The sequence below is a fragment of the Equus quagga genome, chromosome 2 (assembly GCF_021613505.1).
Source record: "Equus quagga isolate Etosha38 chromosome 2, UCLA_HA_Equagga_1.0, whole genome shotgun sequence".
NCBI lineage: Eukaryota > Metazoa > Chordata > Mammalia > Perissodactyla > Equidae > Equus > Equus quagga.
In genome coordinates, this window is record NC_060268.1 from 107,744,564 (window position 1) to 107,763,713 (window position 19,150).

Here is a 19,150-nt window from a genome sequence, read left to right on the forward strand (position 1 = left end):
AAAAATTTATTCTTGAAAATACTATTTTTAAAAAATAGTAAATTTTGAAATGATTGATAAATCACTGAAATAGTGAATCCTGAAAACCACTTGGATGTCAGAGATGGTTGCTATGTCCTGTGAATGTAGCCTTTAATATTGTAAAAAGTTTGTAATTTTGATTGGTTTTCTTGTTAAGTAATTTTTTGCTCATTTAAATGTATATTATTGTACATCTCTGTTTCTAAAAGATATAAATATGAGTTTTGGGGAGGGGTTTCTTTTAGTTTTAGTTTTGTTACACAAAAGGAGAATTACTGAGAATCACATGCTTGAAGAACAAAAAATCTATGATTGTTGAATTACTTATTTAAACAAGAGTTTTAGAATTTCTGTTTTCTTTTGATAAATACCCTAATCTTAAAAGTGAATCATACGATGTTAGATCTTACAAAAATGAGAGTACAAAAGACCTAAGCAAAACGCAAATTTAGGTCTCTGCAATTTTTCATTGTTAACTAATGTTTCCATTATGGATAACAGAATAACACTGCAGTACTCTAGAACGTAGAGAAAAAAGGGGAAAGACCATTCACAACCATTACATCCCGATTCTAACAATATTAGTATTTTTGTGTTTTCCTGGCCAGTAGTTTTGCCTGTGAATGCTGAACCAAGATTCTAACTTATAATCATGATGTATATGGGTTTTCTACGCATATTTTATAAAGATCTAATCTTAAAATACACATAATTTTCTCCCTTTTCAACAGTACTTTCTTTGGTAAACCTTATATATATTATTGCATAGACTTATTAATAGTCACTGAATGGCTAAATAATTCTCCATCTAATGATGCCATACACATATACACACATACATATACAAACAGTGCCATGATGGACATGCCATGAGGACACTCAAAATATTGAGTGAATGAAACTGACTGAGCTATAGTTGGCGCAAACATTTTCTGACTCCTAGATATTAAGCTGCCTTCCATTTTTTATCATGATGAATTATAGTGCAATCATTATCTTTATGCATCAAATCTTTTTTCATCTTTTGAATTAGTTCTCTAGAAAAACTCTGACAAATAGATTCACTATATCATAGGATATGAATATTTTAGAATGCTTGATAAGTTATGCTTTTCCAGATGATCGTAATAATTTACACAAATATTAACAATGTCTAAGAGATCGCATCTTGTCACAATTGGCAATATCATTGCTTTATCCTGTGCTGAGTGGACCAAAAAATGCCACCTTATTTTAATTTGCATTTCTTTATTTACAAGAAGAGTAAACATATTTCATACATTTACATACTAAATGTTTTGCTCCTAAATGAAATATATAAATTAATATCATTTGATTTAGAGTTTTAAAAATTAAATAGTAATTGTCAGAGTTGTTAGTATAAGAAAGATATTTAACTTTTGTCAAATTTGCAACAAATAGCTTACCAAATTATTTTAATTTTATTGCCATTTTTTTGCACACAGAAGTTCACAATTTTTACAGACTCAAATCTAACTATGTGTGTGTGTATGTATGTATATAAAATATATATGTACAATTTAAATAATAATTATAAAGTGAATGCCTCAGTAATCACCAACTAGTTCAAGAAATCTAACATTTACAGTACCTAAAAAACCCCTGTATGTGGCTCCCTGATCACAAACCCTTCTTTCCCCTCCTGGGGGTCCCTATCAACTATTCTGACTCTCATGAAAATAATTTTCTTGTTTGTTTTTTTTTTTTAAAAAAGTGACTTTACTACATATGTAAGCAATTGTAAGTGGCTTGGTTTAGTCTGCCTATTTTTACCCAATAGATGGCACCGTACTGTTTGCATTTGTTTGTGTATTTCTTCCTTTGCTCACATTATGTGGTTAAGATTCACACACACCATTGCATATGGCTCCAGTCAGGTCCTTTCCACTGCAATATCCTACTCAGTCTACTGTGGGTGCAATTTCCAATGGCTTCAGTCTGGAGCTCTCATGAATAGATGCTATGATGAACAATTTTATATGTCTATTCCGCTCCACGTGTGCGAGATTTGCTCCAGGGTAAACATCTAGGAGTAGAACTGCTGGTTGTAGTCTATGTATTTTCAACTTTATAATACTAAACCGTTTCCAAAACGGATACACTAATTTACACTACCACGAGCAGGACATGAGAGTTCTGCTCTACACTTTTGTCAACACTTCATACTGAAAGAACTTTTAAGTTTTTGTCAGTCTGGTAGGTGTGAAACGGTAACTCAGTGTGGTTTTGGTTTGAAATTTCCTGATTATTAACTAGGTTGCATAGCCATTCCTGTTTTGGGCCATTTATATTTCCTCTTTTGTGAAGTACTTGTATTTTAATTGAGATACCAAGCTTTCTTATTGATTTATAAGAATTTTATACTCCTCTTAACACTGGTGCTTTATCAACTATGCATATTTTTGAAATTGTTTCCCATTTTGTGGCTTATTTTATTTAGTCTCTTTTTTGGTATTTTTTGATAAATCAAAGGTCATTAAGTTTAATGAATTTGAATTTTTGTGCTATTTAAAAAAATTCTTTCCTACCAATATTATGAAGATAATTTCCTTTCTCATGATTCTAAGTGCTTTCAGGTTTTGTCATCTCATATTTAGGTTTATAATCCATCTGGAATTGACTTTTAAGTACAGTGTGACAGAGGAGTTCTATTATATTTTGTTAGTTACGACAAATTTCTATTTTCTATCATTCCATTTTTCTCTCTGTAGAGGGTTGGACGTTATACGCTGTTTCTATTCCTTTAGTAGTTACTTTAAACATTCCAACATGTGTACTTGACTTATAATAGTCTAAAGCTAAGCACTATCTTTGTCTCCTGGACATTACTAAGAATTTTTAAGTCTTGGAGTCCATTTCTCCCTCCATCCAAACTTGTATGTTACTGTAGTCATGCATTTTAATTCAACCTTACATTTTTTAAGCCAATCGTACACTTTTATTAAGGTTCTATACAGCGAATGTTTAGATTTACTGTTAGAAATGTATCTGACACTCTCTTTTCTCTTTTTCTTTCTTGCAAATTAGACTTGCCATCTGAGATCACTTTCTGTTGAAGAATATCCTCCAGAATTACATTTAGTGAGGGTCTCTTGGCTTTTGCCTAAAATATTTTTTCAATTTTTTTCTTTGAAATAGACTACTTAAAAAAAATGTTTTTTAAATTGAGGTAGCCACTTATCAATAAAAAATGATGAAATCTTGCCATTAGCAACAACACAGATGTTCCCTGAGGACATTATGCTAAGTGAAATAAGTCAGATGGAGAAAGACAAATACCTTACGATTTCACTCACATGTAGAAGATAAACAAACAAAAAAACAAACACATAGATCCAGTGAAGAGATTGGTGGTTACCAGAAGGGAAGGGAGAGTGGGGGGAGGGCAAAAGGGGTAAAAGGACACATGTGTATGGCAACTATTCCTTTGGTAAACATGATGTAGTCTATACAAAAGGTGAAATACAACGACATACACCTGAAATTCATACAGTGTTACACATCAGTGTTACCTCAATTTAAAAAAATGGAACAGAATGGAGAGCCCAGACATAAACCCACACATCTATGGACAGCTAATTTACAACAAAGGAGCCAAGAACACACAATGGAGAAAGGAAAGTCTCTTCAATAAATGGTGCTGGGAAAACTGGACAGCGACATGCAAAAGAACGAAAGTAGACCATTATCTTACACCATACACAACAATTAACTCAAAATGGATTAAAGATTAGAATGTAAGACCTGAAACCATAAAACTCCTAGAAGAAAACATAGGCAGGACACTCTTTGACATTGGTCTTAGCAGTATCTTTTTGAATATGTCTGCTTAGGCAAGAGAAACAAAAGAAAGAATCAACAAAATGGATGACATCAAACTCAAGTATTTCTATTTTTCCCTCGTTCTTGAAGGATATTTTCACTGGGCATAGAATTCTAGCTTGGCAGTTACTTTCTTCACAGAACTTTAAATACATCACACAGTAACTGTCTTCGGGCTTCTACGATTGCTTTTGGTAAGGTATCTTTCAGTCTGCCATTCATCTGAATGTAATCTGTTCATTTTCTTTAACTGCTTTAAGATGGTCTGTGTCTTTGGTGTACTGTGGTTGCACTATGGTTTGTCCAATATGGATTCTTTCTTCTTTAATTTATCCTGTTTGTGATCACTGGGATTCTTGAATCTCTAGATCAGTGTCTTTCACCAATTCTGGTAAATTCTCAGACAGTAGCTCATCCAATATGGATTATGCTCTAGTCTCTCTCTCTTTTTCTGGAATTCTGATTAGATATATGTTAGATCTTCTTACTGTGTCCTTCACATCTCTTCATCTCTTTCATATTCCCTAATTTTTGTCTACTAGTGTTGCATGCTGGACACTTCCTTTTGTTTTTATCTTTCAGTTCACTAATGCTTTTTTCAGAGGTATCTAATCTCCCATGTCTGTTTTTTTACTTCAATTGCTTCATTTGTTTTTGTGTTTGCTTTTTATTTAGGTAGGTCTATTTGGCTCTCTTTCAAACAAGCTGGGTCATTTAAAATATTTTCTATTGTCTGTAAACTTTTATGCCTTTTACTTCTTTAAACATAGTAAGTATAGTTGTTTGAAAATCTATGTCTGATTGGTACAATATCTGAAGTATTTGCAGACTTGTTTCTGCTGGTTCCTTGTTTCCTTGTGTAGTTTTAAATTTTTATTGAAAGCTGCTCGCTTCCCTTAGAAAATTGATTTGGGAACACTTGCAGTTCCCGGAGAAAGGAATTCTCTAGAGAAGATTCACATTTTCTTTTGCCATGAGGTGTTTCCAGTCAGGGGCCACTTTAACCTATATTCATAAATCAGGGGTTTGTGTTATCCAGATGTTAGAATTTGGACTGAAAATCCATGGAAAGCTACATCTCAAGGATTCTCTTGTTGCTGTTGTTGTATTCAACACTGAACAAGTCTGCCTGCATCCCCCTGGCACTGAGGAGATGGAACTGATTTCTTCTGGTTCATCCTCCAGCCGAGAGTGGGCCCTTTAGTGTCCCAGCTGAATAGATGGTCTCCCATTGGACACCCACCTTGGCAGGCTTGAGCCTTCATTTCTCTTCCCCACAGTTTGAAGGTTGAAAACTGAGGCTTAAGGTTCCCCGGCTGGGCAGACTCGCTTGGGGCAAAGAAGCTTCCTGCTCTGGTTCCTCCAGGTTCCCTTGTCCACTCAAATTTTGACTTGATAATTCTTTATTATTTTGTCAGTTTTTTGTCACATTTAAGAAGGATTTTTTGGTATTTTATTCAGAATTTGCCATTTGAATCAGCAGAGAGTTTGGGTGTAATAATTTAGACTGCCATAATATCAGCGATGGAAAAGTCTCATTTGATCTCTCTCTTTTTCTTTCTTTCTGTCACTTACATTGGTGTCTGATGAGGGATTAGCACATAAAATTCTTTTCTCCCTCCTACCGCTAAACAATTACCTCACTGCCACACATCGAATAATCAATTCTTGATTGTGACATTTAATTCCCACATAATACATTCATATAAATAATTTGTCTCCTTTCTGGGTTTTACTGACTCACTAATCCCATTCTCTAATCTTGGATGAGTCTCATACTTTTTTCTGATTACTCAATCTTTATAATATACTCTTAAATCTTGAAGCGCTAAGTTCCTCCTTCTCATTTTTCTTTTTCAGGTTTTTTTTAGCTACTATTAACTGCCATTCTTCCAAATGGACCTTGGAATCATTTCCCCAAGTTGTGAAAATAATTCCTTTGGAACTGTTTTGAACTATATTAAACCTATAAATTTATTAGAAAGAACTGGCATTTAATAAATCAGCCTTCATATCCAAAATCAGGTTACATCTATTTATCACTACTTACTCAGAATTTCATTTACATTTTAATAGGCTGCCGTAGTTTTCTTTATTTCTGACACTACTTATGAAAATAATTCCTATTATCAACTTATATATTTTGTTGCTATTGCGAGTTGGATGTTTTCATTATATTTTCTAAGGTTATTTCCGATGTCTTAGAATGCTCTTACTTTTCTAAATTTCCTTGTCCTTGGTGGTATTTATGAATTCTATTAATCATAGTAGATTTCCATAAACTTTTCTGTGCATCTATATGTATATAATACTATAATCTACATTTTTTTCTCTTTCAGGACTTACACTAGCCAGAACTTCTAAAACAATATTCAAGGATATTAATATTTTGTTCCCTATTTTAATGATGAATCCATGCATGCTTGCCTAATACATATATTAGCTCTTAGTATATTGCATGTTTTAAATTCACTGTGGCATTTTATGTAGCACTTCATGCTCCAACCCTAAAAAGAAGCTTAAGAAGCCCTAGTCCAACACTACACACGCAGCAGATTCAGACGACACGGGCCCCAAATATCTAGATGATACAACCAGCAGTTTAAAAGAAGCTGTTTGAATTGTGCAGATAAAAATTAGGAAGTTTTGTTTGTTTTTTGCCTCTGGGAACTGAGAAAAATAGATACAATGAAAGTAACAAACCTGAACGTGATGGAAAGAGTGTTGAAAATGATGATGAGTGAGGGTAAAAACTGAAAGACCACACTAACAAGGCATATGGAAAAAGACCAACTGGGCAAACCACTAGTGGAAAGTTTATATTTTTATTAACTATCGAGTTTTGGTAATAAACTTTGCATGCATAACTTATGTTGCTCATATGGAAGTGTATCAGCCCGCTGACAGAGCTCTGGGTATCGCTGTTTCTAGATCAATGTCCCTATAACACAGTCTGTGGGTCACCTGAACAGAATCATCTGGGTGGACAGTCTTGTAAATATGCAGCTCCCCCACCCCATCACAGGCCAAATGAACAGAACGGGAAGGAAGGTTGGAAAACTGATTTAATGAGGCTCCCTAGGGCCTTCTCATACAAACTGAAATTAAGCAAACAGACAGAAAGGAAAAAAAAAATAATAAGAGAGCCAGAGAGAAACACAGAGAAACAAAATCAGAGACAATAGGAGGCAAATTTTATACTTGCATGATGACACAAAAGGTATTATTCATCAAGTGGTAAAAGGTGAATCTGAGAATCCCATTAAAATATTATAATTAGACTTTTCAGAGGGAAGAACACACATATCACATTAAATCATCTCCAAGTTGTGCTCTCCACATTGTACAAAGCGTTTCAGACTGTATGAACACCGAGCGAGGCAGCACTTAACCCATCACACCTAATTATCCTAATGAAACGCCATCAGCTTCTGTGAGGCAAATTTCTTGTCGGGTTTCATTGTAATTCATGCACTATTTTTACTGCAACAAATCAGAAAGCATCTTCATCACTCATGAAATCAAGAAATACTTTGGGGCTACAGCTTTTCTCAGATACCCACGGGAAACCTTCTCGGTAGACTTTGGGCCACTCTATGGCTTCTAGGAAATTGATCTGGGAATGTCAGTTTGATCTTGTCGCTGTAAGAATCCTGCTGAAAATATTAGAGAGGAGGTGTTGATGCTACGTTTGAATGTCTATTGTCTGCCTTCTTTTTCGCTGCCATCTCCTCAGCTCTTGCAGCTTCACCTCTACCCTGCTTTTAAACGTAAAATTAATGAGCCACATCCTTCTTCTTAGTAAGTGATTTGTGTTTTGATTCCCTTGTGGTGACAAACAAGCATGAGGGCTTTAGCTTGAGTTGTAACCACACTTGAAGGCACAGAGTGCTGTGTGTGAATTTTTTTAAATGTTATCACATTGGCTACGAGTCCTGCACATTGTCTTGAAATGGCCGATTGCAATTTAACTCGTCTAAATTCAATGGAATGTGCTGGGCACCTACTATGCATGAGGCACTGGCGCTGTGGAGACTAGCACAAATGAGACATGGCTTCTGGCTGGGGGAGCTTGCAATCAATAGACTGTTAACTGCTTTTCCTTTCATCTGTCGTTCCTAAACAACACAGGAAAAGGATGACTCGAAGACATCAGACTGCTCCTAGCCCAATACTCAAGCGAATGGGAGGTCGTATAATCAGTGAGCATTGCTTCTCAAAGTATTAATGTTTGGAAGTTGATACCAAAGAGATACACCTGCTCAAAGGATGTCTGAAACTGAACCCTAGCCATTTTCCTGGTAAACAAAGACATAGCACCATTCTTCTACAGTTCCCCTCATGCGCTCCAACCAATATGGTGGCTCCCCTCTCCAAAACCCCAGACATAAGTCTAAAGCTCAAGGGGCCCTCACAAGGGCTGTGAAGATGTCAATCTTGAACCACAAGACCCAGGAAAAAGAGCCCTGAGCTCAGCATGGGGAAGACTGTGGGGGTCGGGGGGGGGGGGGGGCGGCACATCCGTAATGCAGTTTGGTTGCATTTTTATTTAACAAGCTTTTATTCGTGCGCAGCCCGCCTGCTGCTTGGTGCCAGCAGAGGGCGGAATTGACTGAACTCGGTTAACTGGAACATCCGGGCAAACTGCGTCAACTGAGGACCCAGGGAGCACCTTGGCACGTGTGGACAGCATCCGCCTTCGAGAGGCTGTAAAAGGTCCACACACGCAGGCAGCTCAAAAGTCCACATGCCAGGTTAGGTCAACACAAGAAGACGAGGCCCCTCTCTCTGCAACAGTCACTCTCACGCCCGTCTAGTCAGAGCCCCGTCGAGAACCTAAGCTCCGCCCACAAGCTCCACGCCATGGCAAGCGACGCCCTTGCATACATGATACAACACGAATGTCTCACCACTGAATCTTTCATCTTCTTGGGGAGAGGGTCTGCAGCCAACTCTTCCAGATTTTGGTGTAAAAATTTAGAAAACAATCTGCAATGAATAAAGGACCTGAAAGTGGAAAAAGCACACAGGTTTTGCTTTTTAAAATATGTGTCTATTACAATGTTTGAAATAAACAACCTCACCTGAAACCTCACACTCACAAATGACAAAAGTGAGTGCTCTCTACTTTAAATAATTCATAATGAAGGAAAAGAAGTGCATATTCAAGTGATCACAAAAAGAATTTTTTGATTTTCAAATTCCATCCTAATTAAAGCGGTCAAGTACCTCAGGAGGTATAGGGACCCCTCAACTGTCAACAGTTAACCAAATTCGAGGAGATTCTCTATTTCTGCCTGCCCACCAGGGTTTCAGCCTCGCGCGCACACACAGACACACACACACACACACACACGGCAGCAAAACTCAATATTCCAGGACAATATGTGACATGAAAAACTGTACAAATCGTATTTAACTTTTCCCCATTTTTCCATGCTTTTCATCTTGCTGCACCTGACAGCCTAAAATTATGGGTTCTTGGCTCCCAAACAGTTATAGCTATCTTAAGTGAAAATCTTCCATAAGTTTGGACAAATGACATGAGATAATTGATACTTGATTGCGATCGATTGATATCTAAAACTTTGGCATCATGCAAAAGGTTTTTAGTCCCAAAGTGCATATTTATCAAAGATTTAAAAGACATGATTCAAGGAAAGAATAGAAAGTATATTTTCCAGTGACTGAGGATTATTATTAAACATATTTTAAAACTCTGGTGCGAACTTCACTTTAAACCCAGAGGGCACTGGTTGTATTGGGAACAAAACACAGAGAACAAAACCTAAAGCTCTCCTTTCCGAGGTGCCAGTCTAGTCTCCCCAGGGTGACCGCCTAGAACACAGGCAGCGATGCTGCTTAATCGACCTAGTGAGGGTCCTTGTTGAGGCTGGAGCTTCTCACCCACCCCCAACACTGAGGGAAAGGCAAAGACAGCGCTTGAGTGCTAGCAGCCGTCTGTGCCTGGCATTGTGCGTTTTACTCCAAAAGCACTAGAGCAAAGGTTATACGTTCGTTTGATTTTCATCAGTTTCTGGTCGGTCCTGCCTTTCTCCCACCCTCGTCCAGTGACCAGCTAGTTTAACAGCAACACAGTCCAACCACCAAGAGCACTGACGAGCGAGCGCAAGGCGGCGCACAGCTGGGTGTGTGTTACTCACAGGAGCACAGAGGGGTCGCTGCTCTGACGGCTCAGATGGAAGGAAAGTGCAACCAACAGGCCACAGAAGGCTGAGAACAGCGCTGGGATGTGCTGTGTGCTCCACGGTTCCTACGGCAAAGACAGCAAACAGCCAAGTCACTCCGCGGCTGGGTGAGGAATAGCAGGATTGCGCTCTACGAAACGCTCCGGTATGCACCCCTGAGACCCAGCTGGCTGGATGTGGTGTCCTGTGATCTCTCCGCCAATGGCCACGCCAGCACCCCACAGTCACAAAGAAACCATGCCTATTCATGTACAAACAGTGATGTTGACAAGGGATGGGGGCGGGGCGCATTTCAAATTAATCATTGATGTTTATGAGAATATATTTACTTAATCTTTTCTGAGAATCTATTTACTTCATGTTGTCTGAAATTAAGTTTAGGATTTTTATAAGATGTAACATTAAACATGTGTTGCCTCTTCTGAATTTAATGTAATACTTGATGATGATAAGAACTGTATTTCTCGGTGTTTATTTAATCAGTGATTTAAAAGGTATAATGCATGTAAACATGCATTAGGGATCGGATTGACCAGTGGACTGAAACAAAACTCAGTCAAAATTAAAGACAGTCCCCTGAAGAAAGAGAAAAATGGTTTGAAAACAGCACGATACTTCAGGTTTGATTTGACAGAAGTACGGATGCCTGTCATCGACACACTGTGCTCAGAGTGGAAGGGCAGAACGCAGGAAATGGTGTCCATCCTGAGCAGCGTGGTCCCTTGGGACCCTGTTCCCCTTCCACCCATCCCTGACGTTCCTGCCAACACACACGTGTCTTCATATACACAGAAAACTTCTGTCTAACCTTTCACTCACCATCAATAGCAACTACGATGCCCTCTGAGGCTGAATCTAGTCAAGGACTTCAATACTTTTCTCTCAAGATTTTGAACCCTTAACTCACCAAGTGTTTTATTTGAGAAGGCTGGGTTGGTCATTATGCTTAAAGTCAAATACACAAATGAATGAGTCAAGCGTGCTCACATCATATTTGTAACCGCTAAGAAATGCTGGAGAAGTGAATGCTACCCTGGGGAGGGCGAGTGGTTATCTTTCCACAGGCCTTGTTTTCCTACAAATTAAAATGCATTTCCTTGATCTCCCCCACAGTGATGGCTAGGAGCCTGAGGGAGCAGCACCTGGAAGGGAAGTGAAGGGAGCCAAGCTGAGCCTGTAGCTAGACAGGAGGTGAGATGACCGGCTCCATACACACCATTCAGGCAACCAGCCTCCACTGAGGGATGCCCTGCAAGCCCCTCAGATCAACGTCCTAGCTGCACGGGGCTGCCGCGGTGACTTTCCCAGCGTCCTCAAGGCACCACAAGGCAGTCATTATTTTTCTGATTCTGTGCAGATGTCTTCCCCACCAATTTTGCCGAGAAGATCCAGGGCCGTGATCAAAGCGTTCTCCGCTGCTCTCTTCTCCCAGTGGAGTCCCCTTCAACAATGCCCTCCCTCCCTGAATCCAAGGGAGAGGGGCACTTCCTCCTTCCTAAGACCACCCCTCCCCCCGACCACATCCTCCTCTAATTCCGCTGACACCCCCCAGATGGAAGAGAGAGAGAAAGACATCCTCTCTTTTCATCGGTCCCTTCTGCCCCACCTATAAAAATGCTTAAGTTGCTGAATCCTTAAACAATAAAAAGGCCCTCCCCTTCAAGCAGTTACCCTCAAAAGCCATGTACTTCCTCTCTCCTCTCCTTCAGTGCCAGCCCAGCCTTGCAGGAGGCTCCCTCACCAGCCAGTGACTGGCTAGTTTCTGTCACGTGGGGCTCCTCCCCGGGGTGCAGCACCTCTTCACAGCATGGGCTTTGAGCTGGGCAGACCTAGATCAGAATCCTGGTCCTGCCAAAGATGAGCAGTGTGGCCTTGGCTAAGCTACTTAACGTCTCTGAGCATTGGGTTAGCTTTCTCTTCTTTCGAAAGGCAAAATAATACACACTCAAGGGTTGCTGTGAGGGTACTTTTCAGTACCCTGGGCCATTTTTGAAAGCTTTTCACATGGGAGGGTTCAGTGCAGTCCCCACTTGGTGACCAGAGCCAGAAACCAGGCTCTCCTGGGAGATGTTCCCCCTCTGCCATCTCCAGAGTCAGCTGCTCCTCATGTGTCATCAATACATCTTCACTCTCTCTCCAATATGTCCCCTCCTTTCACTGCATCCTGCTGGGGAAGGCCTCCCCTGTCTCGTCCCATGAAGCTATTGCTAATAGCTTCATAGAGGGAGGATGGGACGCCAGGCTCCACATCCCTCCCCAACTCCATGGTCCCATGCTTCATCCTCTCCCTAGCAGAAGAGGGGTCCTCTTCTCCTAAAAGGCAAATCAATCACATGATTGCCCTTCATTCCATATTCTCCAGTGATTCCTCACTGCCCACTGAATAAAATCTACTCCACAGGAAGCTACATAAGCCAACAGTTTCTGGCTCTAGACTATGTTTTCAGCCCCAGTCCTCACATCTAAGATATGCGCAGCAGCAAAACCATAAAGATACGTTGCTTCCTGGCCCCCTGCCTTTGCACACAGGGTTCTGTCTGCACAGAGCGCTCTTCTCTGGCCCTACTCCACTCCCCTCTCCATGGTGAACTCCTACCCATGCTTCAGTGCCCACTCTAAGAAGTCCCACCTACTTGGTGCTGCCTCCTGACTTCCCAGGCAGACTGGAGCCCTCCTCTGTGCATCAAAACCACCTTTAAAGACTTCTTCTTTAGCACTGAAGACTTCTCACTTCTGTTACTTATGCGCATGGGGATGACTTGCCCCCTCATCTGAGAACTGCTGACCACAGTTGTGCTTAGACAGTGCACTCCCTGAGGAGGGGCAGCCTTGCATCTCTCTCTCCCATGTTCTTGTCACAACTGTTAGCACATCGATGCATCCCTGAGTGAACAACTACAAGATTTCAGTCTGCGTGATTACCTCAGTCCCTCTTCTAGGACCTGCGTGGAAAAGAACTTTCAGCAAGAAAAGAAGGTGAGGCAATGAAGTAGTTTAGATCAACTGTGGACCAGGCAGTGAAATGCCACTGAAATGACCTTAGAAGTCTAATTTTCCCTACAAACAGCACCGCCAATAACAGAAAAGTTATTGTGAAACTTGGGAGTTTTACCCTTTCCTAAGAGTCCATTCTTCAAACATCTCTGGGCCCGCTACTGTGTGCCAGGCACCAAGCAGCACACGGGGACGGACGCAGGGTCTCGGGAAAGGAAGAGCACACGGGTAATTGCGCTATGACGAGCCATGAACAGCGAGGTGCTCAGTGTGGGCACTCACAGAGCAGGAAGCAGAGGCTGAAGGGAGTCACGGGAGTGGCTTGTAAGTGGAGGCTGCACTGAAGAAATGCCGGAGAACACGGTCCTCCCCTTGCAGGAGCTTCTAGAAAGGCCAAGCTCGGCTCTGCAGGCGCTGGCAGGTGGCTGGAGCTGCCCTCCTCCATCCTGGCATATCCTCCTCCACTCCCTGCTCTGGCCACCCACCCAGGGCTTCTCTTCTTTCACATCCTACTTGGCTGTTACAAAAACAAGTATGAAAAGTTTTCCAAAAGAGAAACCTAGTAAACGCAATTTCTTTCCATTGATTCCTCTGCGTGTGCCTACGCTGCGTACTAAAGTCACAATTCCGTGAAGGCAGATGCATTGCTTTCACGGGCCGCCCCTAAAAATGCAAACACTGGAAAAAAAATCACCACGAGAAGGATTTAGTAACCGTGACCATGGAAATAACTGCCGTTGCGTGGAACAGAGGGAAAGGGTAAGAGAACAAGCGCTGGTGGAAGCTGATTCCAGGCTCACGGCTTCCTGGAGTGAATGATTCTCAGTGGCTCAGCTTCCTCCTCAGTAAAAGGTGACAATGACACCTTTATTGAAGCCCTGCTACAACGACTTAATGAGATCTGAAACACTCTTACAAACTGCAAAGCAGAATGTCAATGTTAGTTTTTTATTAATTGGAAAAGGAGTACTCATGACAGATGGTCTTCAAAGACAATAGATTAAAGCCAGACTACATATGTTTAAACAATTAAGTTTACCTACTTTTATTTACCCAAAACCCCTGCCCTAATTCTTCTCTCATTTACTCTCTATTTAATTAAATCTCTTCAACGCAAACGCAAAAGAACAGCCACATCTCTCTCGTGCTGAGGGACCCTCCCTCCTTACCTTCTAAAATAGCAATTGGTAGAAAGAGGAGTGAAAGGTAAAAACGTCCAATCAGAAACAGCGGAGTTGGAGGCGAGTGATGTTGCCCCCCCCCCCCTTCTACTGCCCATCTTTGATCTCAGGCTATGATTACACATCTGTATCCATGACCATGTGATTAACATCTGATCCCTCCACAGGGTCCAGGCCTTCGACAGCAGGGACTCATCTGTGTAGCCCAGTGTATTCTGAACACCTGGTGCAGGGCCCGGCTTGAGAGGCATTTAACAAACACATATGGAACCAACGCACTGGATCTGAGCGACCATCACCTCCTTACCATACAACACAGACCTGAGAAGGGAAACGGACGATCATTTTACGTAAGTATCTACAAGTACACAGAAGGTTGGCCTTTTGCAGAACAGTAGTTCAAAGCACGGGCTCTGATGTAGGATTGCCAGCTTCAATCCTCACTCTGCTGATCATCTGGACTAAGGTATTGGGCAAGCTATTAAGCCTCAGTTTCCTAAGACAATTTAATAGCGCACCCCATAGGGTTGCTGCAAATATAATGAAATACTGTCTGTAGAACACTTAGTAGAGTAGCCAGTATAAATGCTCAGCAAATGTTTGCTAATACTATACGCTTTATGAGATACTGTCTCAGTCCATTCGGGCTGCTATAGCAAAATATCATCAACTGGATGGCTTATAACCAGCAGAAATGTACCGCTCACAGCTCCGGAAGCTGGCAAGTCCAAGATGAAGGCACCAGCAGATTTGGTGTCCGATGAGAACCCGCCTTCTGGTTCATAGCTGGCATCTTCCTGCTGTGTCCTCACATGGTGGAAGGGGTGAAGGATCTCTCTGGGGCCTCTTTTAGAAGGGCACTAATCCCATTCATGAGGGCTCCATCCTCTTGACTCAATCACCTGCCAAAGGCCTCCCTCCTAATACCATCAACTTGGGGGTTATGATTTCAACACATGAATTTTGGGAGGACACAAACATCCAGACTATAGCAGACACATAAGGGGATTAAGGATTGCAGTGAAATCTCTTTTCCTGGAAAAATCAGAATTCACCTTACGTCTGGTCCTTTTCTAGGAGGCAAAGGGAAGAGCAATGATGTTCGCAGATTCCTTTTTCCATTCTATTTCTATACCATCGACAGAAAAGATGGAAACAGGAACTCGTCTACAAAATGTGACTCTGACCTTGCCAAGATGTGATATTATTCTCCCAAGCTGCACAATTTGAACAGACAGATCTTAGCATGGGTAATTCTCTTTTATTATTTTAAGCTGTTCCATTCCTTCTGGTCTGTGTCCCATACTAGTAAAAGTAAAAGTCTGTATTCATTCCTCCATACACGTGATTTCTTTTAAGCATAACCAGTAGCTTCGGGATAAATTGTTACACATGAATGAATGGCAGTGTGGCCACAGGGGCAGGACAGAGAACGACTGTGTCCTTCAACAAGGTAAAAGCAAAGTGATGCCAGAATGGCACGCTGCTTCTTCCAAGGAGAAGGGTAGGAGGAAGGATGGCAAGGAGTCCATATTCCAGCTGCTGCTTTGCAGGTTTTCTAGCCCAACCTCAGATCTTCACAACTCTTTCTAAGAAAGAAACTGGGCTTGCCTGGGCTTGGACAGATTGTAAAAAGGCAGACCGCCTGGATCTTCCCAGGCTCACTGCTGGCAACGGCCTCAAGCTCCAAGTTCTTAGCCATGTTCAATTTTTTCAACAGACACAGATAGATATATCGATCTATATCTACAGATACCTATATAGATAGACATACCTCTCTCTCTCCATATATATAGAGAGAGATATATCTTTAGAGAGGCCAATTAAAATAAATTTCTATTATATATAAAATAGGAGGCAAACTTCTCAAAGAAGCAATGGTAGGAAAGACTACTTGAATGTCAACATGAGTTATTCTTTCATGTGCAGAGTGCCAAAATTTGCAAAACCATGGTATCTTTAAAAGAGATTATTTTTGATTTGGAGGAGATCTCATGGCTGAGCTGGCCTCACCCCTTCAAATTACTGATCAAGTAAGAAAACAGGAAGAATGGAAGAAACTTACCCAAGGTGGCAAGACTAGGCCCAAGCTCCCAGTGCAGTGCTCTGTATACCCCACTAACCAAAATGTTTGTATAGCTAACTGTGCAAAATATGCAGACATCTCACCACTTTCCATATTAAAAAATGGAAAAAATGGTTGGTATGCTTTCAATCATCACTATAAGCTAGAAGGTCCCAGCTCTACAAGCTGTCTCATTCATGTATCCATCCCACGTTCACTAGGGCTGGACAGCTATTCAGACAGCTACCTGTTTCAGTGCTTGTTGTAACACATGGTAGAGTGAAAGCCCACAGGAAGAAGTGATCAGGGGTGTGGGGGCGGTGCTCAGAGGCAGCCTCATGGAGGAGCAAGTATGAAGCTGGGTTCTAAGGGTGACTAGGAATGAACCTAAGGAGAGCAAATTCCAAGTCATGGAAGGAAGCGATGCTTCCAGGCTGCATGAACCAGCTCTCAAGGATGGGCCTGGTTATGCTGTGGGATGGGGATGGCTGGGCATCCTTCCAGAGGAATAGCTCATAAAACATATGAAGATTACAGGAATAGATAAAAGTGGGAAGTGGTTAAGCTTGGAGAAAATACATGGAAGGGAAATGACCTTTATTGTTTATCACTGCAGAATTTTCTAGACTGAGAAGAGAGGCAGCTTGGTGCCATCGATTCTGAAGATCAAACAAAAATAAATATGCTTCAGCATCAGCAACGGCATTGGAATGTAATTTAAGGAAGAACTTCCGAACATTGGTGATTTGACAAAGTTACAATTAGGGAAACATTAGCACTTCTTTCTCCCAAATTATTTTAAAGCATAGATATCTTCCTTGGAGAGTTAAGATACAAGCTTGCCTGAAAGAGAAGGGAGGAAGACGAGCTTGCTGAAGGCTTTTCTTCTTACACTTTTATTGCATAGAAACATCCTACTGTTTTAACAGCTCCACAATTTATGCCCACCCCCCACACATGCCTACACCCAACTAAGCAAACTGAGTACAAGAAGGAGCTTTCCATAATTATTTTACAGAATTAAAATTTGGGAGTGGGGGAAAGCTAACAGATAAACTGCCTTTGCCCCATTTTCGTATCCTGTCTCCTTAACTTCCTGATGACTCTCCAGGCTGTTCAGTGTGAATCACCCGCCAGCATCACCCCCAGGGGCCCAGGCTTAGCTCCCCTGCCCCCTCCGGGCAGCTCTGCCCTGCATAGCGGGAATCCTGGGCAAGAACAACACTGAGAGGGATGGGGCTTTCTACAGCATCAGGAGCATCTAGGGGCCAAACTTCTAGAAGGACTTGAGCTTGTTGAGTCAGGAATACGGTAAGAAGGAAAAAAAACGCCTTTGAGGATATTTTTATTTTAATTTTTATTTGGGGATAGAGAAGGAAATATTGACATTTGAGGAAGAGGAAGACAACTGACCTGAAGAGGGATTCGTCAAAGAAAATGATCAAACGCGCTGTGTATTTCAGCCGAAAGATTTAATTCAGCGCTCAGTTTCATTTCTACCAAGAGGAGCAGAATGGAAGAGGCGAAGTACTGACTGACATTTCTAGGGGATTTTTTAAAATAAACTTTTATATTTTAAACATATATGTATTAATCTTGAATTTTATTATATATTTATATATTATTTATTTATTATACTTATACACACATGCACGTGGACGCACAAATGCATACATATATATTTGTATATATATATGTATGCGTGTATGTGTGTGTATATATACATATAAAGACTTTGGAGGGTGATAAGGTTTTAAGTAATCTATCACCCACTGATAATGAAGTGCATACCATGTGACAATTTGCTTCAAAATTAACATCCCTAATTGCTTTGAGATGCGTCTCATGGGCCCCTGAATTAGGAATGATATGGATTGATGCCAGCTCCATGAAAATCCCACAGGTTTTGAAATATTTTTACGAAGTGGAAATAAAACTGTCTAATAGTCCTACAATCCTGTGGTAGATTTCATACGCATTTGGGAATTCTTTTGATGAAAATGCATAGAGAAACTCAGCTTTATATAAAAGTACTCTCTGAAGGGGATCTTAGCTTCAGCACCTTTGTTCTTAGAAATTTTAGACATCTCTACGATGGAATTTATGGGGCAGACTAAGTGAGGGTTTGGTTATAAAGTGAATGCAAACAGACCAAATTCTAACTTTGCTCTGCCCTTTACATCAGGTTCACATACTTTCTTCTTAAGGAAAAAGCAATGGATTCTTCTAAGCCCATTAAACACAGGGGCATTTCTGAGATCCAGGTTTTGATACACCCTAAAATAAGAACTAGACCATATTGCTGTGACTCTGATATAAGTTCTATTTCTAGGTCTATTTTTGACCTGAATCTCATCTTTAAGTAAAAGGAGGTCTGTGCACCTAAAGTTCTGGAAACCAAGCAAGGTCAGACACGTCCCCCAGTCCTTGTACTGTGCACTCTATTCATACTGCACAACCCCGGGTGTCACGGGTCATCATGTGACCAGCACTCATGAGGGTGCACCGGCCACAGGCCGGGTTCCGCCAGCACCCAATGCTCATCTGTAGAGTCCTTGCTGACATTCCTCACAGACCACGAAAACCCTGGGGGGCCACCCCAGGGCCCAGCACTGAGTCTAATTCAGAGTGGGTAATCACAAGTGCTCAATAAATAAATGAATGATCATATTAACAAAAATGACAAATCAGACTTCACTGTTTACTAAAAGTAGATTTTTCTTATTTCACCTTCTTTTTCATTTTGGCAAAAAACATCGTATGTTTATGATTCAAGAAAATATTTTACTTTTAGGAATAGCGACTGGGGAAAAAATGAGATCATTAGCCTACAAGAC

The 19,150-nt window shown here is 40.9% G+C and overlaps 1 protein-coding gene across 1 annotated transcript in view; it reads right to left on the reverse strand.

Moving 5' to 3' along the window:
- PCNX2 (pecanex 2) overlaps nucleotides 1-19,150 on the reverse strand; it is a 281,084-nt gene that overhangs the window by 154,468 nt on the left and 107,466 nt on the right. Inside the window, exons 16-17 of the mRNA XM_046654236.1 lie at nucleotides 10,029-10,138; nucleotides 8,775-8,871 (exon numbers count right to left, since the gene is read on the reverse strand). Coding sequence (XP_046510192.1) covers nucleotides 8,775-8,871; nucleotides 10,029-10,138 — 207 coding nt within the window. The remainder of the gene's footprint in view (nucleotides 1-8,774; nucleotides 8,872-10,028; nucleotides 10,139-19,150) is intronic.